Raw genomic sequence first — 27,268 nt, 5'->3', positions numbered from 1 at the left:
CCTGAGTATACCGAAACCTAGCCTGTAAACTTCAACACCGCCCTTCAAAAAACCGATCCAAAAGGCACCAACTTTCCAACGGCCCCTCTGCACAACATGAATGAGCAAGCGCTCTCGATCCCCTGTCTGTCGCGAACAAAAAAAAGAAAAGAAGAAAAATCTTAATTCAACAGTTATTAAAAGCTGTGGATAATTGTACATGTACATAAACCAGAATTTACTCCAATACAAAGTGAAACCCATAACCCTTAAAAAGAACAAGGCCAAGCAAGCCAGCCAGCAGTTCATATGGTATATATCGACCTCAGTTTAGATCTATCAGTTCTGTAAATAAAAGAAAAAAGTGTGTGAACTGCACACCTGGTATTGGAGTGCATGCAAATGAAGCCGATCAAGCCGATTATTTGAATGACGTGCGTGGCGGATCGTACTGCCGGCTGTGAGACTGCTCCCAGTTACCTTCGACAGGTGAGTGTTCCATCGACATCCTACTCTTTATACTGGCACTACTCTTCGCGCCATGGGGATACGAGCTGAAGCCGTAGTCGCTGTCGTCGTCAGAGCCGCCGTTAATTTCTTCGTCCAGGGGAGTAAGACCAAGCCCCTGCTCTTCGTAATCGCCAATCAATCTCGCCTCCTGTCGAAGAGATCCACTTCGACGGTGTAAAGCCATACTGTTACGTGCTAGCGTAATACTCCGTCGCGATTGAATACTGGCGATTCCGTTCTCCATGGGAATGCTATCCATGGTGCGACTGTGAGGAGGGGAATTCCGCAAGTTGTCAGCGCGCGCAATGTTGAGCAGATAGACACCACTGAAGATGATCAGAAATCCGCAAAGAAGAGAGAGGGTGTTGACGACGCTAGTGGTGTTAAATCCCTTGAAGAGAATCGCTGAAGCAACCAAGGTACAGGTAGTAAATGTAACGTAGTAGATAGGATTGACACTAGATACATGAGTTAGGAGCCGGCCATGCAACGATCAATGATCAAAAACTTACATTGAAGTATCAAAGGCATCCAGCGCCTTGTTGAAGTAATTCATCTGTGTTAGAATGCAAACAAGAACGACGATCGCAAAGACGTAGGTCGATGGATGACTGAACTGGTTGTTTCCGCTGAGAGTAAGCTTGACAGCGATACCGAATCCCTTGATTGACATTACAGACACCGATCCGACTGTTGAGCAGATGGAAAGGTACACCATAGGATTCCGAGTGCCATATTTGGGAGCGATTTTGTAGATCATGACTCCAGCAAAGATAGCAACGAAGGTGCAGTACAGCATGAATCCTATACTTCGTTAGAACCTAGTAAGATCAAAAAAGATACAAATACGTATACATACCAGGCTGCAGAGCATAGATCAAAATCTCGTCAACTGTCTGAATCTCTTTGTCTGGAGGAGCGTGAAGGACAATGATAACTGAGCCAATCAAACAGATAGCGCAGCCCATCTTTCCAAGAACACCAAGCTCTTCTTTCAGGAAGATAGCAGCCAAAACAGCGCTAGAATTTCCTGTTAGATACATGAACGGACGAGTTTCTAATTTTCTGACGACTTACCCGATCAACACCGAAAGGGCACCAAGGGGAGTAACAAGAATTGGCGGAGCAAACGTGTATGCCGCAAAGTTAGCAACCTCACCGATGATCACTGTGACCAAGTTAGCAAACCAATTTCCTGCTAGACTAAAGATCAATGACCAGAGACAACATACTTGTCACCATGCCTGCCCACCAGATCGGATTCTTGAGATACTGGTATCCGTCCCCCTCAAATCCATGTTTGTTGCTGGCATCCATCAAACCCTTTGCAGACAAGTTAGCAACAACATCAGTTTTTTACAGTAACCAGTCTCCTCTTATAACAGACGATCCGTTACCTTTTTAGTAATGATAAAACTTGTGCCTATCGAAGGGATCAGTCAGATAAGCAGGAAAAAAAAGCCGTACAAGCGACTGCACACGAGAGCACCTACCGATGGCCAAGCTGCTACTAATAGCAAGACCCAGTCCGACGTATTTGTCTTCAACCTGTAGAGGACCCATGATCACTGTTGTATTTGAGAATATTCGGGGCGGAGGAGAGTCGAGCGCAAGAGTAGTAAAAGAGACGCGTAGGCTATTCGCCAACTATGGCTCGCGCGCAAGGTATGGTTTATATGTCGGCCCGCACAAGGAGGGCACAGTCCAAAAGCACAAATGAGTCGCAAGTAGGCAGACTGTTGAATGTGAGCTGCTACAGGTCTCCCGACGGAACAACAACAAGGAGCGAACAACGAGGGAGGGGCCTTAGACGCAATGAGGTGAATATCCACGACGGCCAAGGACCGAGCCGCTCGCGGCAGCAGCAACCAGATTTAGATTTTGTCGGTGCGCGCCGTCGCACAGCACCGCCACAAAAATACGCCGCAATCAAAGCGCCCTTACCGCCTTAATAGATTAGTAATAGATTACAAACACGTTCTGAAGGCACGGCAGACCGCGCGCATTCAGAGCCGCTCGCTCTCGTTGACCGGAACTCCGGATCTTGCAGCAGACAACAAAACAGTCGAGTGCTCGTCGTCGCTTGCAGAAGAGAGCTGATCTGTCCCGTGGTTGTTACGATTTATATATTGACTTAAACATTTACTGAGGAGTCTGCCGGAGGCCTTTGTTCAAGATGTCGTCTATGCGAGGTATGCTCTGTCTGAATGTCCAAACGGCGTACTATCTACGTTCCGCTACATTGCTTGCTTCTTGATTTACTAACCAAGTTTACTGCTACAGGCCTTGTGCAATTTATTGCTGATTTGAGAAATGCGAGGGCTCGGGAATTGGAAGAGCGAAGAATCAACAAAGAGCTTGCAAACATTCGGTATGTCTCTGCTTATTCATACTGTAATTATACTGATCGATTCTAACCGTTACTTGTCAGGCTGAAATTCAAAGGTGAACACGATATCACAAGTATGGTCTTGGATCAATTGTACTGACAAACTTATAGACTCGAATCTGAGTGGCTATCAGAAGAAAAAATACGTCTGCAAAGTAAGTCATGTTTCGAATTGAGTACGTTTCTGTTTGTGTATATGATCTAACCCCTAACGCAGCTGTTGTACATCTATATCCTTGGATGGACTGTTGACTTTGGTCATCTCGAAGCGCTAAACTTGATTGCATCCAACAAATTCTCTGAAAAGCAAATTGGATATCTAGCAATCAGTTTACTGCTCAACGAAAATCATGATCTCATCAACCTCGTTCTCAACAGCATTCGGAAAGATCTGAACGATGGCAATGAGCTTTTTAACTGTCTTGCTCTACACGCGATCGCGAACGTCGGAGGCAAAGAAATGGCCGAAACTCTGGCACCAGACGTACAGCGCTTATTAGTGTCACCCGTTTCTAAATCTTTTGTCAAAAAGAAAGCCGCGCTTACGCTGCTGCGCCTCTACAGAAAACATCCTCAGGCAGTGCACGTTGAATGGGCAGGTCCAATCATCCACATGCTTGGAGATCAAGATTTGGGTGTTGTCACATCGGTCACATCGTTAGTGATGGCTTTGGCGCAGGATCAGCCGGATACGTTTAGGAAAGCATATGGAAAGACAGTCATGAAATTGAAGTCTATGCTGATCGACGGGCGTATCCCATCAGAGTATATGTACTATAAAGTTGCCAATCCTTGGCTTCAGGTCAAGATGATGCGACTTTTGCAGTACTACCCTCCTTCAGGTATATATTTTCTTGTTTTCTGGAGCAATCATAAGGCGATATGAGAGCTAACAAGACACATAATAGACGACCCCGATATTAGTGCAGCTCTTTTGGACGTGATCCAATACACACTCGAGAGCTCTTCCGAGCCTTCCAGGAGCGTGCAGCAAAGCAACGCACACAATGCAGTCCTGTTTGAAGCGATCAATCTGGCGATTCACATCGACGCCAACCCACATATAATGGACCGCATGATTAGCAAGCTCGGCGTCTTTATCTCTTCTCGCGAAACGAACTTACGGTACCTGGGTCTTGAGGCTATGGCACATCTTGCTTCACGAACTGAAGATCTGCGCGCGATCCGAAGTCACCAAAACACGATTTTGGGATCGTTGAGAGACAAGGATATCTCCGTCCGTCGTAAAGGTCTCGATCTTTTGTACAGCATGTGCAGCTCCCAGAACGCCCCTGTGATTGTGGCTGAGTTGCTCAAGTACCTCGAAGTTGCCGATTACGCGATCCGCGAGGATATGGTTATCAAAATCGCTATTCTGACCGAGAAACACGCTATGGACTACAAGTGGTATATCGATACGATCCTGAAGCTCATCTCGGTTGCGGGCGATTACGTTAGCGACGAAGTTTGGCAACGAGCCGTTCAAATTGTGATCAATAATGAGGAGCTGCAACCGTATGCTTCTCATACATTATTACAGTATCTCAAGGGCCCCACATTCTACGAAGCTATGGTGAAAATTGGCGGATATGTCCTTGGGGAGTTTGGACATCTGATTGCCGATACCCAGGGATGCACGCCTATCGAGCAGTTTATGGCTCTGCAGGATAAATTCAATTCTGTATCACCCTTCACGAAAGCTTTATTGCTGTCGACATACATCAAATTTGTGAACCTGTTCCCGGAAATCAAGCCTCAACTTCTCCAGGTTTTCCAGTATAACTCTAGATCTTTGGACTCAGAACTACAGCAGCGCGCCTGCGAGTACCTCGAGTTGGCATCACTACCTACAGACGATCTGCTACGCACCGTTTGCGACGAAATGCCACCGTTCCCTGAGCGTGCCTCGATTCTTTTGTCAAGACTTAATGAGAAGCAAGGCAAGAGCGAAGATCGTAGGACATGGTTTATTGGTGGGAAGTCCGGGAATGTTGAGAATTCGACCCTGATTGAGGGGTTTTAAATGAGTTAATGACTGATCTTCAATGTATGCTAGAGTTCTTATTATAAATGTACTTGCCAATATGGCGCGTACCCTTGGCATTACAATGTGCTTCTATCTATCAACTTTTCAAGATACTAAAACGACCCTCAACTGAATTACAGGCGCTGAAAGCAAGAGAACTATTCTCACCATAAACAAAAACCACATGAACTCAGAGAACCCATCGAATTAACGTACTGTATGACACTAGGAACCAAAAACCTAGCCTTAGTAATGTATCAAATTTACAGATTATACTTCAGGCGCCTGGAACGACGAGTGATGAGCCAGCACAGTCGCAAGGCCCTGGTGAACCTCGACCTGGAAAGGAGAGAAGTTGAACTTTTCTCCGTCGATAGAAATGTAGCCGCTCTTTGCTTTCGGAATGACTCTGTATGCGTCTACTTTGTAGTAATGCACGTGCTTAGAGTCGAAATGCTTGCCTCCTTCGACGCTGGTGAGAATCTTGAGACTTTCGAGTATGGGAATGTTGCCGTCGATGATGACCATGTCCATGAATCCATCTCGTGGTAGCGCGGCAGGGAAGAACATTGTGTCGGAAGACATCCAGGGCATTTGACCGACATACAGAATCGCAAGTGAGTCTGTGTCTATTTCTTTCCAGTCTTCGGGAACTTCGTCCTCAACCGTTCCGAACTTCAAAGGCGGAAGGCCTTCTGGTGCTGGTAGCGATTCCTGAGGTACCAGCTTATTCTCGTGGTAAGCCTGTCTGACTTGACTGCGCGATTCATGCGCGATGCGTACAGAAATTTTACATGGGTACTTTGCCTTTTTGAAGACCCGCGAGATAATACCGACTGTAAATCGTGCCTCACCCATCCACCTCAGATGCTCGGTGCCAATATCGCAGTCGGCAATCATTCCCAGTGTTTGGGAGAGAAACGTCATGTGTCGCTTACCGTCCTGCGTGATTGAGCACAGGTCCATCCGCTGCGGAGCGCCTTTAACAACACATAGCGAAGCAAATGGAACGTTTTTGCACCCGACGAGATTCATGCACAGGGCGTTGCCTGAGCCACACGGTAACTGGCAGACGGGGACAGAGAATGCTTTTGCTACATCAGACCTCCGACTCAAGCCATTAAATACCTCGTGAGGAATTCCGTCACCCGAGCAGCAAACAATTGCATCGTACCGCTCCTCGAGGTTTTCCATACTCGCGACGATCTCGGCAGCGTGACCCTTGTACTTTGTTTCGACTTCTTCCAGTTTGCATCGGGCCGCATCAAGGATCGGAAGAGCCTGCGAGTTGAACAGGTTTCGTGCTTTTCCCTGGCCGCTGAACGGATTGATCAAGATCAGGAGTCGCTTAGAGCGTACGACACCCGCAGACGCATCGTACGCACGCTGGAGAAGCTTCTGTATCCAATCACTGCATGTCTCTACCGAACTTTCGTCAATTAAAAACCGAAGCTTTTGCAGCTCGGCAGTCTTCTTTTCCGTAGTCGAACAGTAGTCTATCGTCAACGTCGGTCTGTAGTTTGGCATCGAAGCCGAGCCGATCTCAGCCCACAGTATGTTGAAGTACAGGATCGACGGTTTTCGGGCCGAGCTCAGCGACGATGCTAGCGGAATGTCAGTGATGTTTGCTTATTGAAATGAACAAGGGATCAAGGGCCGACTTACGCGTAACACAGCTGATAGACGACATACACCCCGCCGGTGGTGCTACTGTACCAGAAGAGGATTCTGATTAGAGATCTGTTAGTCAACCCACATACTCCACAACTCAATCTTTGAAGAGCGCCAAACAGACTTACGCGCATAATCGAGATGCAGGAACCGATCTTCTAATATCAGCTTGACGCGGCCATTATCTGGAATTGTGTATGCAAAGATAGACTCCACACTCATTTCTCGTGTCTTATCAGTTTGTAAATACGGGAACCGTGACCGGATGCTTTCAGATCTGTTTTGAACGTTTCACCTCGCCGGCTGTTCCAGCAACTTGCTTGCTATCGAGGAGTAGAGGAGATTCGCCGATTCGATATTCCCAGCTGGAAGGAAGAGATCCGCCAGAATGCAATTATTGGGGCCCGACGAAAGAGAGTCAGCAGAAGCCCGCGTACTTATAAGCACCACCTTGGAGCAAAGCAGGATCTTCAGTCGCTCGCGGAGATCCGTTCGGCGATTAGTGATAAGCTGGTGGGAATCGAGTCGGAAGATAGGCTGAGCGCTCGGGCTCTGCTCGGCTCTTCGTACAGAGTTCGCGAGCAGGATCTGGATGACATAGAAATTACTAATACATACAGCAAGCAAAACAAGGACTGTTCGAATGCAAAGGCGAATTATAAATTATGAGAACTGTAGGCGCTCAAGTTTATGACCAAAAGTATGTTACATTAAAATACAGTCAGTGACTACTGGTATAGCTTGTACTATGCATTCGGACGAGCCTGAGTGATTCTGCAGACGGCGAGTGCAGATTAGCTACTTAATCAGATAATCTCTTAGTATACAGTTCAGCGCTTGTGTTCACAGTCAGCATGATCTGTAAAGCTTCTTATGCATGAGTGGTAGTGCACTTGATTGTGTTCTCAGGAGATACGTGTGCCGTTCGGGGTACTTCCATCAACGCCTAGTAATGATATAACACCATCTCCCAGCTTATCGACCCCAAGCACCAGGACCTCACTCTTCACACCTCCAATTCTTCGAACACCCAAATTAACAGCCGCAACAATTTGGCGTCCAACGAGGCCTTCCGTGCTGTAGTTTTGCGTAATCTGCGCGGAGGACGTCTTCACTCCGATGACGGGCCCAAAGTCGATCTTCAGAACATAGGCTGGCATGCGAGCCTTTTTGTTCGGCTTGGCTGAGGTTATCGTGCCAATTCTCATATCGATCGAGGGAAATGTTGCTGCTTCGACGTCGGGAAGCTTGGGATGCATGTGAGACGGGCCTTCGAGTTTCTCGGGTGTAGGCTTTGTCTGATCTGGCTGTAAAGTCGTGGGAGCAGCTTCGACAGCTGGAGTTGGAGACTCCACGTTGGAGTCTTTGGACTCAATCGCAGCTGGAGAGGGATCCGCCATTGTTGAAAAAGAAGAGTGCTGATGGAAGAGCGGGCGACTTAAAGTAGATACTAGCGGATTAAGACGAGGAATGCTACCAAAGCAGATATTCCCAAACGCACTCAATCTATGATTCTGAAGTCGGTTCGCTAGCAACAGTCTTGGAACCTCAAATCTCTTAATTCTCACTTTAGATTGAAGATATCGGCACATGAATACCGAGCACCTAAGCTGCAGACGGAGCTGTTATTCTAATTCTCGCTATCAGCAGTCGGCAGTGGGGGAGAGTCAGATGACATAAGAATTCAATATAGATGACTAACATCGTCCAGTTGATTCTGCGAGGTTCGCGAATTCGAGCCGCGTGTCGAGATCGACTGAGCACCGACTCATCTCCTATCTGTTGCTGTCTTTAATAGTCATATTCCCATATAAGAACTCTCGAATCCACTACAGGTACGCAGAGACTGAAGGATAAGACTGATCAGGATCAAGCCTGTTAACCAGAATCAAAAATCACAGAAGATAGAGACAATGGCCGCGATTGTTAGCGACGATATCATGGACGAAGCGCTCGCGCCCACTCTTCAGAACATCCTTGATCAGAAAACGCTGCGATGGATTTTCGTCGGTGGTAAAGGAGGTGTGGGAAAGACCACCACGTCCTGCTCGCTTGCTGTCCAGATGGCGAAAGTGAGGAGGAGTGTGCTGCTAATCAGTACAGGTATGTTTCCTGAGGATGTTAAAACTATTTGGAAAGTTGACGATACTGACGACTGAAACTAGATCCTGCACACAATCTGTCTGACGCGTTTGGCCAGCAGTTCAGCAAGGATGCTGAGAAGGTGAACAATGTTGACAATCTGTGGGCCATGGAAATCAACCCAAACGGCTCTATCCAGGAGATGATTGATCAATCCGCAGCTTCAAACAGTAACAACGGCATGTCCAACATGATGCAAGACCTCGCCTTCTCCATACCCGGTGTAGACGAAGCCATGTCCTTTGCAGAGGTTCTCAAGCAAGTCAAGTCAACAGACTTTGAGGTCATCATCTTCGACACCGCACCAACCGGCCACACTCTCCGTTTCCTCTCCTTCCCTACCGTACTTGAAAAGGCTTTGGCCAAGGTCTCCGAGCTAAGTGGCCGATTTGGCCCAATGCTGAACGGTCTCCTTGGCCAGCAGGGGATGAGTGGTCCAGATGGCGATATGTTTGCCAAGCTTGAGAGCATGCGCCAGACAATCACAGAGGTTAACGAGCAATTCAAAAATCCTGATTTGACCACCTTCGTCGCAGTCTGCATTCCTGAGTTCTTGTCCCTGTACGAGACCGAGCGGATGATTCAGGATCTGGCGGGATTCCATATCGATATTCACTGCATCGTGGTGAACCAGATGCTCTTCCCCGGAAAGAGTAAGTAGCCTTATTTACATTTGCAAACTCACGCGCGTGCCGTTGCTAACTTCATATTACAGATTCGACTTGCCCACAATGCAACGCTCGATACAAGATGCAGCAAAAATACGCCGAACAGATCAACGAGCTATATGAGGACTTCCACGTAGTCAAGATGCCACTACTGACCGAGGAAGTTCGAGGCGCGGAAAGAATCAAGGAATTCTCAAAGATGTTGATCGAGCCTTATGTTCCCCCCGAGTAGTCTCAGAGATCTGCCGTATTCATGGTTCTGCATTTGTATCGATATGTTAACGTTTTAGTACCATTAATCCCCCACTACTTCCTTCTGAAATTATTTTATTCTTCATGTATATCTTACCACAGATAGAGGAGTAGTTTGTTAATAAAAATTAATTACATTACAGTGAAAAATATTCGTCTAAATTCAAAAAAACTCATACAGTCATAATACAGGCATCTCCTAAAGTTACACAAAGAGAAAAAGAAATAACTGCCAGCAGTCTACTATCAAACGTATATCAATTCAGCCCCAGTCGTAACTCTCCGTATCCCAACCAAAGATTATCATCGTCTGGATTCTCGCCATCAACTCCGTTGACATCGTCGACTCCATGCACATTGCCGACCCCGTTATCTTCTTGAGAATCAACCATTCCCATAGCAGCCACGGCCGCCGCAGCAACAGCAGCAGCGGCGTTGTCGCTCGCCACGACGTTTTCGTCTCTTCTGTCGTCGTGGCCCAGTACGTTTCCATTTCTTCCGTTCGTGGCATGTGATGGGTTGACGGTTGCCTGCGTGGGCACGGGAGTCGCCATTGTGGATTTTTGCGAGGTCGAAAGACCGTCGATGTTGCGGCGCTGGCCCGATTGGTGTTGGAGAAGTGGATGGCTCAGAGACGGCTGGGATACCCGAGAGTTAACCCGGCACACAGGGCATAGTCTGATGACTGTAGCTGCGGTCTCTTTGATTCTCGTCCAGTGGTATTTCTCCGCGATAGTGGATGTGGTCTTGTTGATACCGACGTGTCCATTCATGTGAACTTCTGTCGCGATAGCGAGCTGACGGTCGGTGTCGGACACCACTTCTCGGTCTTTCAGCATCAGATTGCCGTCTCGAATCTTGTAGTGCACAGCTGAAGATCGAAGTCTAGATTTTTCCTGGCGATCCGCTTGCGGTGGGTACCGTCCAGTTTCTAGATAGAACTTTATCCGATCGAAACGAAGTTCACCAACCGGATCCTCATCTTCTCCTACCAGATCTCTTCCGTACATGATCGCATCCACCGGATGATCATGGCCTTTCAAAATCGCCGCTCCTTTGACCCGTCCTATCCGCTTGAATCCGATCGACTCCCAAATCCGACGAGCAGCTACATTGGTTTCAAACACGAGATTGAAAACTGAGTAGGTATAGCCTAGCTTTGGCGCCCAGTTGATGTAACACTCGCCTAGAACTCGACCTATACCTTTTGCTCGCGCGTGCGCGGCTACTATGAAGCCTGCGGAACATACGTGAGCGGACCGACCAGGATAATTTGGTTTGATCTAGACAAAGTGTAAGCACAATGAGTTTATGGAAAGAGCTCCTGAAATATCAAACTCACGTAAAAGGCACCGAAGCACTCTTTAGACCAATCTCTGTTGTCCATTATAGAGGGCTCATCTCCTAGTAGCATAATCGCTGCAAACGAAGAAAACCAATACGACTGAAACGCATCCAGAGGCAACGGTTCCAGCATTGGACTACAATAGTCATTAGCTTAAAATGCGCTTGCAGTTGCAGACAAAACAACAACTTACAATGTCTCTCCACGCTCAATCTCAACATTGAGCTCGTCACATAGAAACGCAAGCAAGCCTATCGGCACAGCAGACGAATTGATAATCGGGTATACCGTCGCAGGCGTATGATCGCGTAACAGAAATGTGCAGGGCGCAACATCCGGTGGAAGTGTGCGCTGTGACCGACTCAAGGCAGCTGTAGTAGTGGACGATGGCTGACTGGTGCTGTAGCCAAAAGCCGCCATCGCTGGGTTTTCCAGCATCGTCTGGTTCGGCGGTAGCATCTCGAGATGATGTCTGAATTATCTCCGGCCCAGGTTATGACGATCTGATGCCACACACGCTATGAAGACCCAAAAAAATATTCTCGAGGCAATTCCAAAACGACAGTGTGTGTGTGTCAGAATACTCGAGAGCCCGACGGAAAAATAGCTGCTCTGCTCGATAGCAAAGGCCGAGCCGTAATATCTCGAGGACGCGTTTCCGGTAGATTGTTTACGCGTCGCGTATACTTAATTCGGGTAGCAGGTGTAGATTTCAGCAGGCTCCTGCGTAGGTGTCAGACTTAGGAAGATGGCGAGAAGTTTTTCTCACGGAGGTGTAGACTGCAGTCCGCCACCCTTTCAAGCAGATGCAAATAAAGTTTAATATTAAACCCTATTACACTCCTACTCCTCCCAACCAACGCCTAACGTGTTTACTAACAACGCGTAGGCAACGCGTGTCAGCGGTGAGCTGATGATTTTTCTAAGGCATCGAGTGTTTACCAGCGAGAGTGACCTAGACAAGGTTTGTTACAAGCAATAGACTTGAATGATTTAGACTACCTGCATATAATATAATTGCATATTTTATAAAATAAAGCTGAGACGATCGAAAACTCCAACGCAAAATCACAACCCGAATCAAGATAATCAGAGGTAAGAAACAATAGAAACCAAAACGGATGAATCTTCTACTCTTGGTAATACTCGAGTACTCTTTGCACATTTCTAGCTCGCGTTATATCCATTCTGCCTTTGCGCTTATAATCGTAAATTGCAGAAGCGAAGGCGAACGCCTCTTTCAAACATTCCTCCACGTGATCAATGAGCTGGACATTCCCCGTTGCTACAATGGCTCTCATGTACCCGAATGTCAGTTCCATTCTCTCTTCAGAGGATTTGCTTTGAAAGCTGTCTTTGACAGTAATATCGCCGTTGTCCTCATCCTCGCTATCGTCATCGCCTTCATCTTGACTATCGCTTTCTCCGTCGGACACGTTAGCGACGGAACCCTCTTTATCGCTTTCCCCGTTGTCGTTGTCGAGAACGGACTCGTTAGCAGTTGCTTCTCCGTTGTCGAGAGCGGATTCGAGAGCATTTGCTTCTCCGTCATTGAGAAAGGACTCGTTAGCTTCTGATTCTCCGTCGTCGAGAACGGATTCGTGAGCATTTGCTTCTCCATTGTCGGCTTCTCCGTTGTCAAGAACGGACTCGTTAGGACTAGCTTCTCCTTTGTCGGGAACGGACTCGCTAGCCTTTGCAGCCTTGTTTCCTTTACTCCAAAGGTGATAGACTTGCCTCTGTCTGACATGCTTAGCGCCGGCGACCGTATCTTCGACTTTCATCAGCTCTTTATAAATATCGTCTGCTGTTGCCGAAAAGATCCGCTGCATTACAAAATCCTTCACCGCTGGCGTGAGTTCGGTATTTTCATGGGCCTTATGATGCAGATGTTTCAGCTTCAAACCAACTGTCTGCTGCTCTAAATCAATATGGAGAGACAGTGCGCTATGGCACTCGAAACGTTCCATCTGTCTCGCCTCTGTTCTTTCCTCCCCTCTGTTCTTTCCTCCCCGTCCCGTCTCTCTGCGCTCTGAATTTGATTTTTCTTAGAACCGTATTTGCCTTCATCCTGACAGCAATAGTAATAAAAGGTGACTTTTCGCTGGCTTGGACTGGCTCTGTGGTAGGTATACCGGTAGCCACCTTCTTCCCAGAGAGCTGTCAGAAGAAGCCTGGCTGCCTTGAGAATTTCATTCACAAGCTCCTTGTTCGGCACCTCGTCCCCAATGGCAGGAAGTGGAGACCTTATGAAAGTGACTGGCAGGTCTGCAATCAGAAAGCATTTCTCGATCTCTATCCGTTCAAAGTTCTCCTGGTTTTTCTGTCAGCGTAGAAATAAATGACATGGAAATATAGCAGATTCATACCTTCTGGTTCCAGTCGTGCGTAGATTCTAAGAACTCCGACCAGCTGTCATAGGTCTCAGCCATATCTCGCTTCCGTTCATATTTCCGACAGGTGCTTCGACGCGTCCCTTTCAACGTTACCCCAAAGCTTTCTGCACTGTGGAGTTTACGGCACCTAGAACAATGATATTGCTCTCCCTCATTCGTCATTCCAAAGGTAGACACCGGACCAAAAGCTGCAATATTCAAATCGGTTGAGGCCATTGATTCAAGATTGACTTTGGACTCAATCAGACATAACCAGCCGAGGTAGGAAACGACGCGTCAGAGATGAATACTACTGCAAAAAGATGCAAGCGGCCAAATTTAGAAAAAAGAACGTTTTATTATAAAGAGAGTGCGACAAAGCTGGAATATCGGGCAACAAGCAGCAGGAGTGGCAGGCTGAGTGTGAAGCAGGCAGGGAGAGAAGCGCGTCGCGTACAACTGGGAGGTTTGATTGTTTTCGCTTATGGCGGAAGTCATGTGACCACAAAGATCTCATCATAGCGTCGCACAAATGGTTGGGATGGAACATAGTAAACAAACAGACTATTAGCATACTTTTGTGTTTTCAACTGCAATGCGGTGATGAACATCCTATGGATACTTTACCTTCCTCGCAATCTGATATTGGAGAGTTTACGGTTGCATCTCTGATTACGACAGTTCCGCTACTCGTCACCCTGTACACTAATCGGAGAGGACAATCGCTCGCAGAGTCCCAAGATCCACTTGCAGTACGCCATAGAAACGACGGACTCAGACGTTTCCGAGTGCTGGGCCAAGTTGCAGACTATGATCCGGCTAACGCTATTTTGATGTTGGAAGACTACGATGATCTCCGCCTGATGGATAGTGCCGAAGAGGAGAAATACAGTGCTGTTGATCTGCTGCACGCGGACGACAAGAGAGTCCAACAGCGCTACCGTATTATTGTATCTCTCGAGAACGTGGTCCTCGACTCTCGCTTCGACCATGCATGTACGCAAAAAGGCACATGGATCAATGTCATCGGTCGTCTGGGTCTTTCCGCAGACGACGAGGGGAGTGAAGCTCGCGAATGCGACGATTGCAGCACAGTTTGCTTCTGCGCGAGAGATTTGGAGTTGGTCGCCTCTTTTATTTGGGCTTGCGATACCGTTCTTATTGATGAGACTCGCGATATCTTCAGAAAGTTGATAAGACAGCGGGAAGTCGTCAAGCGGTCACCTTATTGCTAATCATGGTACTTGCTCTGGGTTGGAATTAACTACAAGAGTGGATATTGTACAAACATATCATTCATATTCAAGTTGAGTTCTCTCAGTCACGTTTATTGGCCTGAGCCGGTAGGAAATACCAGAGCACGAGCATGCTGCCAAACAGCGAGATCGCAAGCGGATGGACGATCCATATGCCATGCGACTCGGACAACAGGCCAGCAACAAAAGGCCAGATTGCTGCTCCCGTCGATCCGAAGGCTGTCGTGAGCGTGAGCGTGAACGACTGCGTCTTCCGCGGAAGAAGGTCGTTGATTGTGGTTATGGCCGAAGGGAAGATAGGGCCGACGAAGAGGCCCACGATGGCGACTGCCACAGCGCCGCCGATGATGTTTGGGATCAGCCAGGCCATGAGATCGAACGCTATAACGAGCCCAAGAAGCACGTAAATTGCGGTACGGGGTTTGAGTATCTTTGACAGGACTTGGTTGAGAACGAGACGTCCTATGGCAATGCCTGCCCAATATCCAGCCGATACATATCCAACTTTGGATGCATCGCCATTGCGAGTTTCAATCATAAAAGACACGATCCATCCTCCGATCGTTGTCTCAGCTCCTTGATAGAAGAAAATGAAGAAGGTCGCGATCCAAGAGACTTTGTCGTGCAATGCGTCGTGGTAAACGGATCGCTCGTGTCTAGTATCAGACGTGACAGGGTACGAAGACTGAATTGCAGAGGGATTTGGTATATTGGCATTTCGGTTCTTGAGAATGAAATGACTAGTTCCAATATCTCTATCGCATCCTTTGAATGACCACCCACATAGTGCCGATACAGAAAGATTGTAGGCCATCAATATGAAATAAAAGTAAGACCATTTGATCCCAGACGACGCCATAGCTGTCGCAATAAGCGGACTCACAGTCGCACCAATTCCATATGCTCCATGAACAAATCCGTACAGCTGCTCGGTATGCTCCAGGTACGATAAAAAGACATTGACCTGCGCGAGAATAAGAGCCATTCCTACACCACCAAAGAAGAAGAACGTAGCCACGACGGGGTAAACCGGAGCCGGTCCCACGACCGCATACATAGTCGTCAGAAACAAAGGCCCTGCGGCGATCATTACCGCGCGGCCAACTCGGGTGTAGATGTACTGTCCTGAAATTGCGATTGTGATGAAGCCTAGCGAGTTGGCAAGCCAGACGAGCGACACAATCGAGTAGTTGATCCCGTAGTAGCTCTCCATGTACGGAACTAGTGCTCCGATGACTCCGTCGTTAAGTCCTAAAGCAAAGATGACGATGGCTGAGCTCAGAATACGGTATTTGTTTTTGGGAAAGCTACAATATACGAGCTCGTTAGCACACTCACGATACCCCCAAGTAAGCTCTCATACACAAGAATACATACGCGTTAATCGCAATCTTCTCTCTCTGCTCCTGCGCCCTCGTAGTCTGATCCTCACCCGCGTATTCCCCAGGCGGTGCATTCTCCGCCACCGTCCCATGAAGGTCCGCCAGCTCGATCTCTTCATAAATCTGACCTTCCACATTCATACCATCGTCGTATGTCTTTTGAGCCCTGGCGCTATCATCGCGCTGCCATCCAGACGAGTAGGTCAGCGAATTGATCCCGCCAACTGTCTGCACTGGCCCCGCTCCTCGTTCAGATCCTTCTGGCGAGCTGGTGGGCTGGATCGAGTCCGCATCATGTATTTCTGATGGCGACAAAGTATAAGGCTCATCCAAGATCGTCGCAGACATGACGCGCTAATTTATCCAAAATGCAATCGTTTGACCAACAACTGCAGAAATACTACTGAAATCACAAAGAAAGACACGGCAGCGAGCCATTGCCCGCGTATTTAAAAATCTGAGATCTTTACACTCTTAGATGCCAGACACTTGGATTACCTGCTTTGGCTTCCTATCCGCACAATAACGTCTGCGGCTCAGGTTAACCCCGCAAAGCGTCATCTGAAATTTACTCATCGTGTCTCCAACACACATACCTGCGCCTGATGACACTGGAGCGCGGTGTCACTATCAGGTTACTAGCTGTCTCGTTATTATGTGCTTTATTAATACATAGCGTTACCAGAGCAAAGAAAACTACAGCACATCACATCGTCTCAGAATCTCCCAATCTCCCCATATAGACACTACATCCTCTTAGTCAACCAGTTTCATCACGTCTGCCGCTGCTGACACAGCGCGATCAATAGGCGCAGTGGCCAACTCACAAAGCTCCTTATCTGTCCCAACTACCATTCCATGAATTTTGCTAGCTTCGTCAATCTGTCGTATGAAAAGCCGCACAGTCAGACGCAATAGCCACCGAACAGACCGCTCTGTGACTACCAGGATCCCATACATTCCCAGACTCATAGACGTCAAAATAACAGACGCGCCAATACTGAAAACTCCAATCGAAATAAAGCCGATGACAAGGGCCCAGAAGTATAGATCGACTAAGGCACATTGAATTAGATATTGGCTGTCATTCGTGACTCCTAGCCAGTTCATTGTCGAGGGCAAGTGCAAAGAGGTCAGACAGAATACAGTCTCTTGATAGCTCACAGAATCGCTCGCACACCTAAACATACCAGATCATTAATAAGCAACTGTAATACCGTTATAAAAATCGTATCTGCATTTTACTCGTATATCTTGGTCCTCAATCCAACGACGTCCCGGCCATAGTCATCAACCCAAGAGCAAATCACCACAAACAATATCCCGACACTGACTATCGAGCAAGACAGACAGGAAAGCACATCGACATTGTCTCTGAAAAATGACCTGGCTGTCGTTACAGATCTGGCATCGACAATCGCCGTAATGGCGTCCAGGATCCGGACAATGTTCGCTTCTGCGAGTTGCTCTTTCCACGTAGCAGAAACGCGTCGAATATCTATCGTTATACTAGAATTCTGCGCGACAGCTCTTTTTGGGTTGTTGACACTCTCTGAGGTCTTTGGTCTTTTTGGCGATCGATGTCTCAGCTCATAGAGCTCTCTGCCTCTTGACTCAATTGACCTCTGTCTGTTCTCTCTGCTGTACAGCAATGATCTATTAGCAATCAGGGTGTCACCACTTAGCGAAGGCGGCGGCGCGTCGGGAAACCTGTTTTCGATATCTCTGGAAACTTGCGACTCAGTAGATTCTGCCGCACTCAAAATCCGCTTTCTCACTATTAGCGGAACTGATTCTGTCTCTTGAGTGTCATCTGAATCAGCTGGCGACAGCAAGATAGATTCAGCCTCTGAGGTATCTTGGCGAATCATACGCTTGTCGCCGTTGTCAGAAGGTTGGTGCACTGCATGCATCTCCCCTTGATTGGTCAAGTTGTTAGAGAACTTTCGACGGCCACTTGCAGAGCGCGAGTGCGAGAGATGCGCCGAAAGATCATTCTTGGGGTCATTTTCGCGATCAGCCAAGAGAGACGGCTTGAATTCAGGCACAGAGTCTTGAGAAGCTGCGGGATCCATATCGCGGTCTTGTTCCTCACTTGACCGAGGCACGCGTGGAGGAGGAAACGCTTCAAACTCGCTCTCGCTACTATCAAAGTAGTCCTCTCCATCATCATAATCTTCCCGCAATGTGGGATAGTGCTCTTCGAAACCTTGCATGAACTGTAGGTCGTTGTCTTGCACGTCCTCATCATCGTCCAGGAATAGAAGTCGCTCATACAACTCAGCCGAAGGCCGAATTGGAACAGGATCCGTCTCATCAGCATCCGCCATTGCTCGCAAATCAGAAACACTGAAAATGTCTGGATTCATGATTATTGAGCTGTCGATACTTGAAGAAGGTCCTCGATAATCCTCGTGACTAGTACTTGCAGAAGTCTGGTCGATATAATTAGAGGCCCCGTCGGCTTGCTCTGCTGGGGTTAGATTTTTATTCCTCAGAGCATCCATGTGCATCCTCAAACCTTGAAATTTGCGCTTCTCGATCTCGACCGATTCTGCCAACGTTATCTCACGCGTAATAACACTTGAAGGCTCTGTAGACCCACTTTCTTCTTCAACTAGGCCAGAGACATCCTCTTTAAAATAATGTTAGCTTAAATCGATCGAAAGAACAATGATTAGTGCCAGATCTTCCGGGATTGCTACTACCTGCACGATCAGCCTCCTCACTGCTGACTCCAACAGGATAGTCATCATCGCCCAGAGTAGGATCGATGAAGACAGGAGTCAAATTTCTTGTTTTCACAAAAGAAGACAATACAGCATTAGGAGTATCGGAAGTCTCATCTTCAGGCAGGCTCTCAGGGAAGTATCTGTAATCGAGCTCAGACTGCCTGGTGGGAAGTTCCACAGCGTCATTCTCATTGTCAACACAGGTGGGATCAGATGGGATCAGATTCGCATCAGCGGCCTGCATCTGTGCAATCATTCAGTCCTGATTCCCACAGCCAGTAAATCCACAGAGAGTTCGATCTTTGAATGGTGGAGGATTCAGGACGTTGGCGGACAAGGAGTATCCTACGCGAGTTTGGTAGGAGGAAGTGTCCTTGTTTTGATACCGCCTGTTATGCACGTGATCTGACGCGTTCACTTTGGGTTATAGGACTTTGCTACGACGCCGGGACTCACGTAGAAGAGTGCTTTTGACTCGCAGTTGAAAAATCAATATGAATAACTGTATAATTGATAAATGTTGACAAGACTCCCAAAGTAGATAATAAAAACACCAGTAACACCATTGAAATGCAGATAAAATTCTATGCGTCGTGAGACGATGCTAAACGTCGACATAACTCAGGTACTCGGCAGCTCGCGTCGTTTGCCATAGTTGATCATAGAAACACCAAGGAAGCTTCCCAATGTACCCATTATAAGCAAGAGTATCAAGACGGGGATCTTGATTGCCCATTCTCGCGAAGGGAAGAAGTTCTGAATGGGATGCGTCGTGTCGACGAAGGGCTGGAAAGAAGGTTAGCCGATTGTTTTAGTAGAGCGAGCGGCTGCAGAAGTTACGCACCATAAGCAGCGTCCATGCTGTGTAGTAAACAAATGCAAATGTTGAAATGAAGAACACGCTGAACCCCATTGTCAGCTTGCTCGGTTGAAAGCCTTGTGCTTGAGAGAGCAGGCTTACAGGAAGCTCGAGAAGTTCCTCAATATCCACCCTAACCCTGGAGTCTACAAGAGTAAAGATGTAGCTTGCTGGACCTTTCTTCTCTTCTTGTTTGAGCAAGGCGACTGGGTTACAAGGTCTCTAAAGACAGGAGCAGAGGAACAGTTTGCAGATCAGACTATTACTTAGTGGGTAATATGCGCTGTTGTCGGCAAACTAAGGAGTGACCTGGTCGCCTTGCAGGCATGCATGTGAGGCAATTGTCTAGTGACGAAAAGAGACTACTATCAATAAACAGACATGCTCTCGGAATAGGCACATTCCGTTGCGCGTCTGCTTCCGACAAATCGGCCTCTTGCATCGGCCGTTCTCGCAACCGCTACATTTTCAAGAAAGATCGAGAACCAGGAGCATAGAAAGGCGGCCCTAAAGTGGAGTCTGCGGGGTAAGGTCTCTCTGGTCACAGCGTCCTGAACTGCGATTCGCAATCCCGGGCTGGTCCTTTGAACTTAACTGTCCTCGTGCGCCCACTTCCTCTTGACTACGTCGTGTCTCTGTCTATGCAAACAAAGCATGAATAGGAAGATTCTCTGGACGTGATCACTTGGATTTTGGGCTTGTCTTGTGGTGTTGTCATTGCTTGATCGGTCTGAATACAGATCGTACAAGGGTGTAGTTGTGTGGTGTTGAAGGGATGGACGGGCAGCCAACTTGAGAATCTGATCTAACTAAGAAAGCAGCACCTGAACGTCTATTCAACAGGCGGAAACGCTCTGCAAGAGATTGCTAACGACTCTACTAGTACATATACTACCCTATCGGTCACCGCGCAAGGCATAATCACTAGCGATAATCTTGCATCGTGTCGTCGCTCACATCTCGACGCTACAGATACGTGCCGCTTCAACAGTCTATCTGGCTGCGTGATTTTCGAACTATGTATGTGTGAAATCTTCACAGTTTATTTGCAACTTGCTGACCACAACGGTTTGATCTAGGATCTGAACGGTACTCAGAGTATCTTGATTTTCTTCAGTCGTGTTAGGGATACCCATCAAGGTAACACCTTGACTGTTCTTTTATGTGAAAGAAATACTGGAGACTTGCGAACCTGGGAAGTGTTAGATAGACAGAAGCGCAACATCGTCTTTGTTATCTTGGCTGATTCTGCACCTTCTGTTTCGAAAAAGGTAGTTTGCCAGGCGCGCGTCTGCAGCGAACCACATAGCCTGCGCCGATCAGAATAGAGTGAGAGAAGTCTATCGAGACACTACCAGGTTTTTATTATGAAAAATAAAAGCAAGGGGACGAAGTCGGGCAACAAAGTGGTAATGCATGTGCCTGAGGCGGAGAGATGGCGGGCGGTTTATGGCGTTATGGTGGGGTGCATATGTGTTAGTGTGTGTAATTACTAATGACTGTGTACGCTTGGTTGGACGAGGATATCCGAAAAAACAAAACGGTGAAAATAATATTGTGATATAGGGTGCCTGAAGCGTCAGATCAACTAGGATCCTGTTGACTGACGCTGGGTGTTTGGAGTTTTTGTCTTGATTGCGAACTATCATGGTGTTAGTGTCAATTTTGGTGATGGCTACCGCGAAGCAGAAAACGAAAAAAGGGTCGGCCTTTTTTTTGGGCATGCTGGAACGATAATTAATTAACTAATCAAAAGAAGGGTTGGTACGGTGGAGTTTTGGTATATACGGACGGTGTAGATATGTCGGTAGATGTGAAGATGAAGGGCTGGAAAGTGAGTGCTTGATTGCGAGTTGGTGACGCTGATATGTGGTGCATTGGTAAGTTTTTCCTCTTTGCTATTACAGTTTTTTCTTTTTGTTTGATCAGATTCTTAGGCTGGCTGCCTATCGGTTTATTTATGAGATTGCATGTATTAAGATGGTGATAATATGAATGAATATTTCTACTATTGCTGTTGAGCACACGACCTCTCCAGGCTGGTTGCTCTGGCAACCGGCGCGCGCGCGTCATTTTAATTCGGCCTGGCCTGCTTCAAAAACAAAAACTCCCAACTGCAACCTCTCTTCTCCCAACTCCACCCTCCACGCACACAGCATCTCCACTCGTATTCATCATTCCCCCATACTTTCCCACAAGAAAAGAAATACGAGAAAGATTTAGCAAACCCACATGGCACCTGCATTTTCCAAACTCGAGAGAGGCGAGCTACTGCGGACTCTGAGAGCCCATCTGCTTACCAGATCGGCGGTGGCAGGAGCGCTGGTTGCGTTGACGGGCTGGCTCTTCGCGTCGCAGCTTGGCCTGTTTTTTCTAAACTGGAGAGAGCCTGCTGCAGATGTGTATGCGGTCGAGTCTCTTGCGTCGGCTGTGGTTCCTGTTGGTGAGGGAGCTTTGAGTGGTGCGGAGATCAATGGGTTTGGCGATGCGCTATCTGAGGAGGTGTTTGCTGGGTTGAAGGCTATTGACACCTCCACTTTCTCTTCTGAAATTCTGCAGTTCGTCTTCTTTTTCTATTTTTTTTACTGCACTCTTTATCTTTACTTTATCAAGAGCAAATAAGCTGACTTTGGATGATTTATAAGATGCCTAGCCCGTTTGCGAGAGATCACGCCAACCCTGACGCCCGAGCAAATCAACTCCTGTGCTACAGCCCACGAGCCCATGAACGAACTTTCCAAGACCCGCGTGATGCTTCAGATTATGGCGGTTGGAGTTTTGGGCTCTGTAGCGCTTGGGGCTTCGCCTTTTGTCTGGCGCTGGTTTGCGAATCGGGGGTATAAGTTGTTTGGGCCTGCAAGAATGAACGACGATGCTGGGACTAGCGAGCCGGATGTGAATAGTGCTCCTGAATCTGATACCACTACAACCGTTGTTGCGAATGAGGAGCCGGTAGCTGAAGAAAAGCCGGCTTCACCCGAAGCACCTGCGGACTCTGTCCAAGAACCATCCGAGGTCCCGGTCAAGGTTGCCCCCGAGACCCCTCTTCGCGCTCCATACTCGTTGGCTGCCGCACCAAACATGTCACCTCCAATGCGCCCAACCGCGCGGATTGTTTCCTCACCGCCGACGGTGCTGATTGATGAAGAACACGTGCGCGCAATCGCTCTCGCCAGTTCAGCTGCCACCGCCGAGCTCTCGAACGCACTCCTCCGGCAGCTGCAAACCGGTCTCCAGGGAAATAACCGCGAGATCGAGCTATTGAAGGAGAAAATTCTCGAGGTCGCGCAGACTGCAAAGTCGGATTCTAGGAACTTGCAAGGCCGGCTGAACAGGGGTGGCGATGTCAGACGCGAGCTTGAGAAGCTTAGAGAGGCTATTGGGAGGTTGTGGCAGTGGGTGTATCAGCTGTCGCAGGATTTGCAGCTTGCCAGCTTTAATCGTATGCTGTCTCTGCTTTCCTTTTTATGAAAGCTTCTGATACTAATAGTTGTGATTATAGCTCCGCAATACCCCGACGATGGATTTTATCACAACGAGCAGGAAGCAGGCAAAGCACCAGGCCCGATGCGCGGCCCACCGTCTATGAGCGAAGCAAACCGGTGTATACTGACCGTTGATGGCGTGCAATTCAATCTGGGAACCCCCGCGGGACGCGATCAATGGAACGCATACCTGGCATCGCGCAACGTCGCTATGAATGCCGGCGGGCAGGAGGCGATGGCACCTCCGAACCCGTATATGATGGACCAGCAGCATATGAATCACTACAACCAGTACATGTTTCAGCAGCAAGAGCAGCAAGCTTACAGTTGTAACCACGAGCAACGAGTGAGACCTCAGATGGTCCCGAGAAGTGAAGAAGGTGGCTCCCAACAGCGCGGAAGGACAGGACACCCGGCCGACGACGCAAAGTACTACGCGATCGAGCTCTCCAACGGCTCCGAGGGCTCGAATGAAGACGGTCTGCCGACCGATGACGAGCATTCATCAGCGGCTCGACCGAAGCTCAGCGTCGACACTCGCGCAGCGGCAAAACAGGAAGGCGCGGCGTCGGAGAAGTCTGCGCTGAGTCCTGAGATCGTCATGGCGCAGGCAGAACACCCGGTCATCGTTGCCGCGGCCGATCGCAGCAAGCGAGATCTGCTGAGCGCGACAAGCGAAGCCAAATGCCTATGGGACAAATCCGACCTAGCGGCGATGCGCATGCGCGCGTTCCGCAGCGCCTCCGGCGGCGATCTTCCGTATGACAGTGAGCGGCCGTTGTCGGGCGGCGGCGTGAGCGATTCGCAGACGTCGATCATGACGGCGACTACTGTGCGCGATACGCAGAGTGTGCCGTCGTCGCCGTTTGCTGCTGATGATTTGGCGATGCCGCGGTATGTGACGCAGCAGAGACGGAACTCGCCGACTGCTTCTAGATCGCCGAGGCCGCCGTCGCCGACGTCTCAGATGCGGCAGCTACAGCAGCAGCAGCAGCAGCAGCAGAGAGGACAATCGTCCAGGTCTCAGCAGAATGCGCACAAGAAGAGTCCAACAGGTGAACGGGGTAGCAACAGCAACAGCAACGCCAGCAATGGTACCAAGAAACCATACCTCACCGCAGCAAAGTCACCGCTGAATAACGTCGGCGAGGGGAACAAGCGGCAACTAGGCTACAACGGCAAGAACAACAACAACGCGAGCAACTCCGGCGGGATCCCGACGAGATCAAAGACGGCGTGGGAGAAGCAGGGAACTGGAAATGATGTTTCTGCAAAGAACTGATTGGTGGCTGGATGAGGGTTGACTGTTGATACCGTCTGTTCTGTTTTTTTTTCTGTTTTGCAGCTGCTCCTCCTTTTTCGTGTATTATTATCTGTCTTCTTGCGGCGTGTGAAAGGAGGGAAAGGAGAGAAAAGTATTGAGCCAGGATATATTTACAAGACCTGGATAAACGTGGTTAGCGTGAGACAGCTCACGAATGACCAAAGCCGGCTCGTTACAGTGGGCTTATTTATATTGTTAGCTTTTAATGAATAAAACGTAAATTGATTGCTTTAATTAAGGAGGTAGCGGAGATGAGATGAGATGAGAGGGGAGTTCAATATTCATTATCATGGCCCGAGGTTACGGGGCCATTGAACATCACATCGCACACACATAGACTAGTAATCAAAAACTCGCAAGACAAAATGACACAAATAAACAAAACGAAACGAAACATAAACGCAAAGACGACGAAAGAAAGAGGAGAGAGGTGAAGGTGGAGCTCAAGTTCGAGACAAGATTATTTCTTTATAGAGAGCGAAGAATAAAGAAAATATAAGAGATTGTGAGACCGATCCGAATGATACCCATGAAACTTTTGTAAATACCTGTACCCAACGAGAAAGAAAACATAAAGTGAAAAAAAAAAGTAGAGGAGAGAAAAGGAAAAGGAATTAAATGCCATCCATGAATATATATACCCAACCAAGCTATCAATCAAAAAAAAAGAGTATAAAAGAAAAGAGAACTTTTTGTTCGCCATCCAGATCATCAAATAAAGCAAAATCCCGGAAGGTCCTCTGAGTGAAAGAGAAGAGATAGAGAAAGGGAAGAAAGGGAAGAGAGAAGGGAAGAGAGGAGAGGAGGTTTTTGAAAGAAAAAAATCCCGAAATCACAACACCTTTGCAGAAACAAAACATAAAGCAGAATTAACACTCAAAAAATGAAAAAAGAAGATTAAAACACACTACAAGAGCATGTCCCCAACCATAACACCCAAGCCAACCATTTCCTTTCCCTTTCCCATGAAGAAACTCCTCCGCTTAAGCCCGTAAACAGTCGGCGCGGAGGCAGTGCGCTTCAGCGAAGACACGTTCCGTCGTCGGTAGTTGCTGTTGCTGTTGTTCATCTGGGCTTGCGCGGCACCGTTGCTGGTGGGGATCTTGGGGTTGGCGGAGGACTGCTTGATGGGCTTTGAGATGCCGGCGACGGTGGTAGCCGGCATGGGGGTGTCGTATTGCAGCGCGCGCTCGGCGGTGACGCGGTTGAGGTAGCCGCAAATGGGGATGGTCATGTATCTGTCGATCCAGAACTTTGCGTTGGAGAGCGCGATGGTGTTGTCGATGACGTTGTTGACGTCGAGGTATTGCTCGAGCAGGGCGTCGGCGTTGGCAGACGCGCCGGCAGCGGCAGCGGAGGAGGAAGACGGGGTGGAGGAGTGAGAGAGAGGGGAGGGGCCGTGGAAGGAGTGCAGACGATGCTGCTTGGGGAGGACGGGAGACGCCGACGGGGACGGCCGGGAGGCGACGGCAGGCTGCGGAATGGCGGCATGCTCGTGCCATTCGCCCGCGGCAGGGGCGTCAGCAGGATAGCTGGTCGCGGGAAGGAACGAGGCGGCCTGCATGGGAGGGAACAGAGGGGCCGCGGCCAGGACAGACTTGGCCTCGTCGTCAGCGGTCATGCCTTCGTCGTCGGTCGACTTGCCAAACATGGCGACGGCGGAGTCGACGTCAGAGGTGATGACGGGGGCGTCAAAGGGGAACTCGAGCAGCTCGAGGCTGTTGGTGGCAGACAATGGGGGCGTGAAGAGGTTGAACAAGTCGCTGGTGTCTTCGGGAGAGGAGACAGGGTCTGGTGAAGTGAAGCTGTTAGCATGCTGTGATAGAGTACGATACGCCAAGGAGCAGGTTGAGGCCAGGACGAGAGCTGCGAGGGCAGGCTCTGCGAGCGCGACAAACTACACACTACAGGACAGATGCAAGACAGTACAAAGAAGGACATACCGAGAGAGTCGTCAAAGGTCGGGAAGTCGGAACGGAAGCGCTTGGAGGAAGGCGAGTAGTCGAGCTCAGGGGTGGAGAGAGCAGAGGGCGACTCAGAGAAGGCAAAGTCGAAGATGCGGTCGGTGGAGTCGGACTCGAACTCGAACGGACGTTTGAGGGACTTGTCCATGATGAAGAAGAGGAGTAGAAGGTGGTTGTAGGTCTGGAGAAGGGGAATGAGGATGGGGAGACAGGCGAGAGGAGGACCAGGAATAATATTTAGGGGAGGCCCGGGCAAGGCTGGCGACGAACGGGCGAGGCAGCGATTTGAAGCCAAAAAATTATTCGGTGATCGAAGTGGCACTTTATGTCGCGCGCAATCGTGCTGTTCGCGCTGATCCCACGCAGCGACTATCGCTGGTATTATATCATTGCTGCCAATCACATATCTGTCTGGTCTTTATTCATCTACATTACTGCTTCTGCCGGCTCTACAACACGGGCAAGAGCAGGGCCGGCGCAGAGAACCAGCAGCGCTCTCAGCGGCCTGAGGAAGGCGACATGACGAGCGATACCTCTCGTGTAAAGGAATTCAAGATGACGCTATTCCCAAAGTAGACTAGCCCCGAGGACAGTTGATTGTGCTTCGCGGGGCTCAATGCCTGTTTAGGGTTTGGCGGCGGGCGGATCCGCTTAGGCGTCGAGAAGGAAGCAGCGGGTTTGCCACCGACCAGAAGGCAGCGGGAAAATGTCGAATGGCCGAAGAGCCTCTGGCGCGGCACCGGTCGCGTTCTGGAGCTGGTCGGGAAGCAGACTTGTCACCCTCCGAAAGACACCGCAAACGCCTGTCGCGAGCTGAATCACGTACGGCAACGGCGGCGGGCGGGGAGGCAGCTCTGGCAGCGGTCGCGTGCCTCGACCGCTCGTTCTCGCGCCTTTCTCGTCGTCGGT

The 27,268-nt window shown here is 48.8% G+C and overlaps 14 protein-coding genes across 14 annotated transcripts; 4 read left to right on the top strand and 10 right to left on the bottom strand.

Annotated features, from left to right (window-relative positions):
* Window positions 1-400: 400 nt before the first annotated feature.
* BZA70DRAFT_307093 (magnesium transporter NIPA-domain-containing protein) lies at window positions 401-2,336 on the bottom strand (the record flags this gene model as incomplete). Its single annotated transcript, XM_064914820.1, has 8 exons — window positions 1,983-2,336; window positions 1,887-1,912; window positions 1,722-1,812; window positions 1,567-1,657; window positions 1,349-1,509; window positions 1,002-1,293; window positions 598-947; window positions 401-576 (listed from the first exon to the last, which is right to left on the bottom strand). Exons 1-8 carry the CDS (start codon window positions 2,050-2,052, stop codon window positions 401-403), a joined length of 1,257 nt encoding a protein of 418 aa, XP_064767474.1. The 5' UTR covers window positions 2,053-2,336.
* A 188-nt stretch (window positions 2,337-2,524) lies between these two features.
* BZA70DRAFT_296212 (AP-2 complex subunit alpha) lies at window positions 2,525-4,937 on the top strand. The gene is made up of 6 exons (XM_064914518.1): window positions 2,525-2,681; window positions 2,773-2,860; window positions 2,921-2,934; window positions 2,990-3,033; window positions 3,096-3,720; window positions 3,787-4,937. Exons 1-6 carry the CDS (start codon window positions 2,666-2,668, stop codon window positions 4,899-4,901), a joined length of 1,902 nt encoding a protein of 633 aa, XP_064767473.1. The 5' UTR covers window positions 2,525-2,665; the 3' UTR covers window positions 4,902-4,937.
* Window positions 4,938-7,104, bottom strand: BZA70DRAFT_311544 (sphingosine kinase). The gene is made up of 3 exons (XM_064914959.1): window positions 6,704-7,104; window positions 6,570-6,632; window positions 4,938-6,508 (listed from the first exon to the last, which is right to left on the bottom strand). The coding sequence occupies exons 1-3, from the start codon at window positions 6,795-6,797 to the stop codon at window positions 5,175-5,177; spliced, it is 1,491 nt and encodes a 496-aa protein (XP_064767472.1). The 5' UTR covers window positions 6,798-7,104; the 3' UTR covers window positions 4,938-5,174.
* Window positions 7,105-7,480: 376 nt separating this feature from the next.
* Window positions 7,481-7,975, bottom strand: BZA70DRAFT_268276 (uncharacterized protein; the record flags this gene model as incomplete). Its single annotated transcript, XM_064911153.1, has 1 exon — window positions 7,481-7,975. The coding sequence occupies one exon, from the start codon at window positions 7,973-7,975 to the stop codon at window positions 7,481-7,483; it is 495 nt and encodes a 164-aa protein (XP_064767471.1).
* A 277-nt stretch (window positions 7,976-8,252) lies between these two features.
* Window positions 8,253-9,756, top strand: BZA70DRAFT_192676 (putative arsenite translocating ATPase ArsA). Its single transcript, XM_064910049.1, has 3 exons — window positions 8,253-8,678; window positions 8,741-9,370; window positions 9,433-9,756. The coding sequence occupies exons 1-3, from the start codon at window positions 8,489-8,491 to the stop codon at window positions 9,615-9,617; spliced, it is 1,005 nt and encodes a 334-aa protein (XP_064767470.1). The 5' UTR covers window positions 8,253-8,488; the 3' UTR covers window positions 9,618-9,756.
* Window positions 9,757-9,788: 32 nt separating this feature from the next.
* BZA70DRAFT_280763 (uncharacterized protein) lies at window positions 9,789-11,761 on the bottom strand. The gene is made up of 3 exons (XM_064913019.1): window positions 11,176-11,761; window positions 10,980-11,118; window positions 9,789-10,920 (listed from the first exon to the last, which is right to left on the bottom strand). Exons 1-3 carry the CDS (start codon window positions 11,439-11,441, stop codon window positions 9,895-9,897), a joined length of 1,431 nt encoding a protein of 476 aa, XP_064767469.1. The 5' UTR covers window positions 11,442-11,761; the 3' UTR covers window positions 9,789-9,894.
* Window positions 11,762-12,817: 1,056 nt separating this feature from the next.
* On the bottom strand, window positions 12,818-13,782 carry BZA70DRAFT_192723 (uncharacterized protein). The gene is made up of 2 exons (XM_064910050.1): window positions 13,352-13,782; window positions 12,818-13,296 (listed from the first exon to the last, which is right to left on the bottom strand). The coding sequence occupies exons 1-2, from the start codon at window positions 13,592-13,594 to the stop codon at window positions 12,904-12,906; spliced, it is 636 nt and encodes a 211-aa protein (XP_064767468.1). The 5' UTR covers window positions 13,595-13,782; the 3' UTR covers window positions 12,818-12,903.
* A 189-nt stretch (window positions 13,783-13,971) lies between these two features.
* BZA70DRAFT_268272 (uncharacterized protein) lies at window positions 13,972-14,592 on the top strand (the record flags this gene model as incomplete). The annotated part of the gene is made up of 1 exon (XM_064911152.1): window positions 13,972-14,592. One exon carries the CDS (start codon window positions 13,972-13,974, stop codon window positions 14,590-14,592), a length of 621 nt encoding a protein of 206 aa, XP_064767467.1.
* Window positions 14,593-14,674: 82 nt separating this feature from the next.
* On the bottom strand, window positions 14,675-16,343 carry BZA70DRAFT_290403 (major facilitator superfamily domain-containing protein; the record flags this gene model as incomplete). The annotated part of the gene is made up of 2 exons (XM_064914205.1): window positions 14,675-15,920; window positions 15,991-16,343. The coding sequence occupies 2 exons, from the start codon at window positions 16,341-16,343 to the stop codon at window positions 14,675-14,677; spliced, it is 1,599 nt and encodes a 532-aa protein (XP_064767466.1).
* Window positions 16,344-16,751: 408 nt separating this feature from the next.
* On the bottom strand, window positions 16,752-18,983 carry BZA70DRAFT_268270 (uncharacterized protein; the record flags this gene model as incomplete). The annotated part of the gene is made up of 4 exons (XM_064911151.1): window positions 16,752-16,877; window positions 17,186-17,203; window positions 17,330-18,630; window positions 18,704-18,983. The coding sequence occupies 4 exons, from the start codon at window positions 18,981-18,983 to the stop codon at window positions 16,752-16,754; spliced, it is 1,725 nt and encodes a 574-aa protein (XP_064767465.1).
* A 291-nt stretch (window positions 18,984-19,274) lies between these two features.
* On the bottom strand, window positions 19,275-19,744 carry BZA70DRAFT_192579 (dolichol phosphate-mannose biosynthesis regulatory protein). Its single transcript, XM_064910048.1, has 2 exons — window positions 19,572-19,744; window positions 19,275-19,513 (listed from the first exon to the last, which is right to left on the bottom strand). The coding sequence occupies exons 1-2, from the start codon at window positions 19,638-19,640 to the stop codon at window positions 19,349-19,351; spliced, it is 234 nt and encodes a 77-aa protein (XP_064767464.1). The 5' UTR covers window positions 19,641-19,744; the 3' UTR covers window positions 19,275-19,348.
* A 724-nt stretch (window positions 19,745-20,468) lies between these two features.
* BZA70DRAFT_280755 (uncharacterized protein) lies at window positions 20,469-21,614 on the bottom strand. Its single transcript, XM_064913018.1, has one exon. It carries the CDS (start codon window positions 21,308-21,310, stop codon window positions 20,927-20,929), a length of 384 nt encoding a protein of 127 aa, XP_064767463.1. The 5' UTR covers window positions 21,311-21,614; the 3' UTR covers window positions 20,469-20,926.
* A 204-nt stretch (window positions 21,615-21,818) lies between these two features.
* BZA70DRAFT_290400 (uncharacterized protein) lies at window positions 21,819-24,353 on the top strand (the record flags this gene model as incomplete). The annotated part of the gene is made up of 3 exons (XM_064914204.1): window positions 21,819-22,144; window positions 22,232-23,028; window positions 23,089-24,353. The coding sequence occupies 3 exons, from the start codon at window positions 21,819-21,821 to the stop codon at window positions 24,351-24,353; spliced, it is 2,388 nt and encodes a 795-aa protein (XP_064767462.1).
* An 851-nt stretch (window positions 24,354-25,204) lies between these two features.
* On the bottom strand, window positions 25,205-26,643 carry BZA70DRAFT_192572 (uncharacterized protein). The gene is made up of 2 exons (XM_064910047.1): window positions 26,339-26,643; window positions 25,205-26,186 (listed from the first exon to the last, which is right to left on the bottom strand). The coding sequence occupies exons 1-2, from the start codon at window positions 26,505-26,507 to the stop codon at window positions 25,303-25,305; spliced, it is 1,053 nt and encodes a 350-aa protein (XP_064767461.1). The 5' UTR covers window positions 26,508-26,643; the 3' UTR covers window positions 25,205-25,302.
* Window positions 26,644-27,268: the final 625 nt, after the last annotated feature.

The sequence above is a fragment of the Myxozyma melibiosi genome (assembly GCF_037950935.1).
Source record: "Myxozyma melibiosi strain Phaff 52-87 chromosome Unknown BZA70scaffold_8, whole genome shotgun sequence".
NCBI lineage: Eukaryota > Fungi > Ascomycota > Lipomycetes > Lipomycetales > Lipomycetaceae > Myxozyma > Myxozyma melibiosi.
The sequence above is the reverse complement of the archived record's forward strand: the minus strand, read 5'-3'. Positions and strand labels throughout refer to the sequence as shown.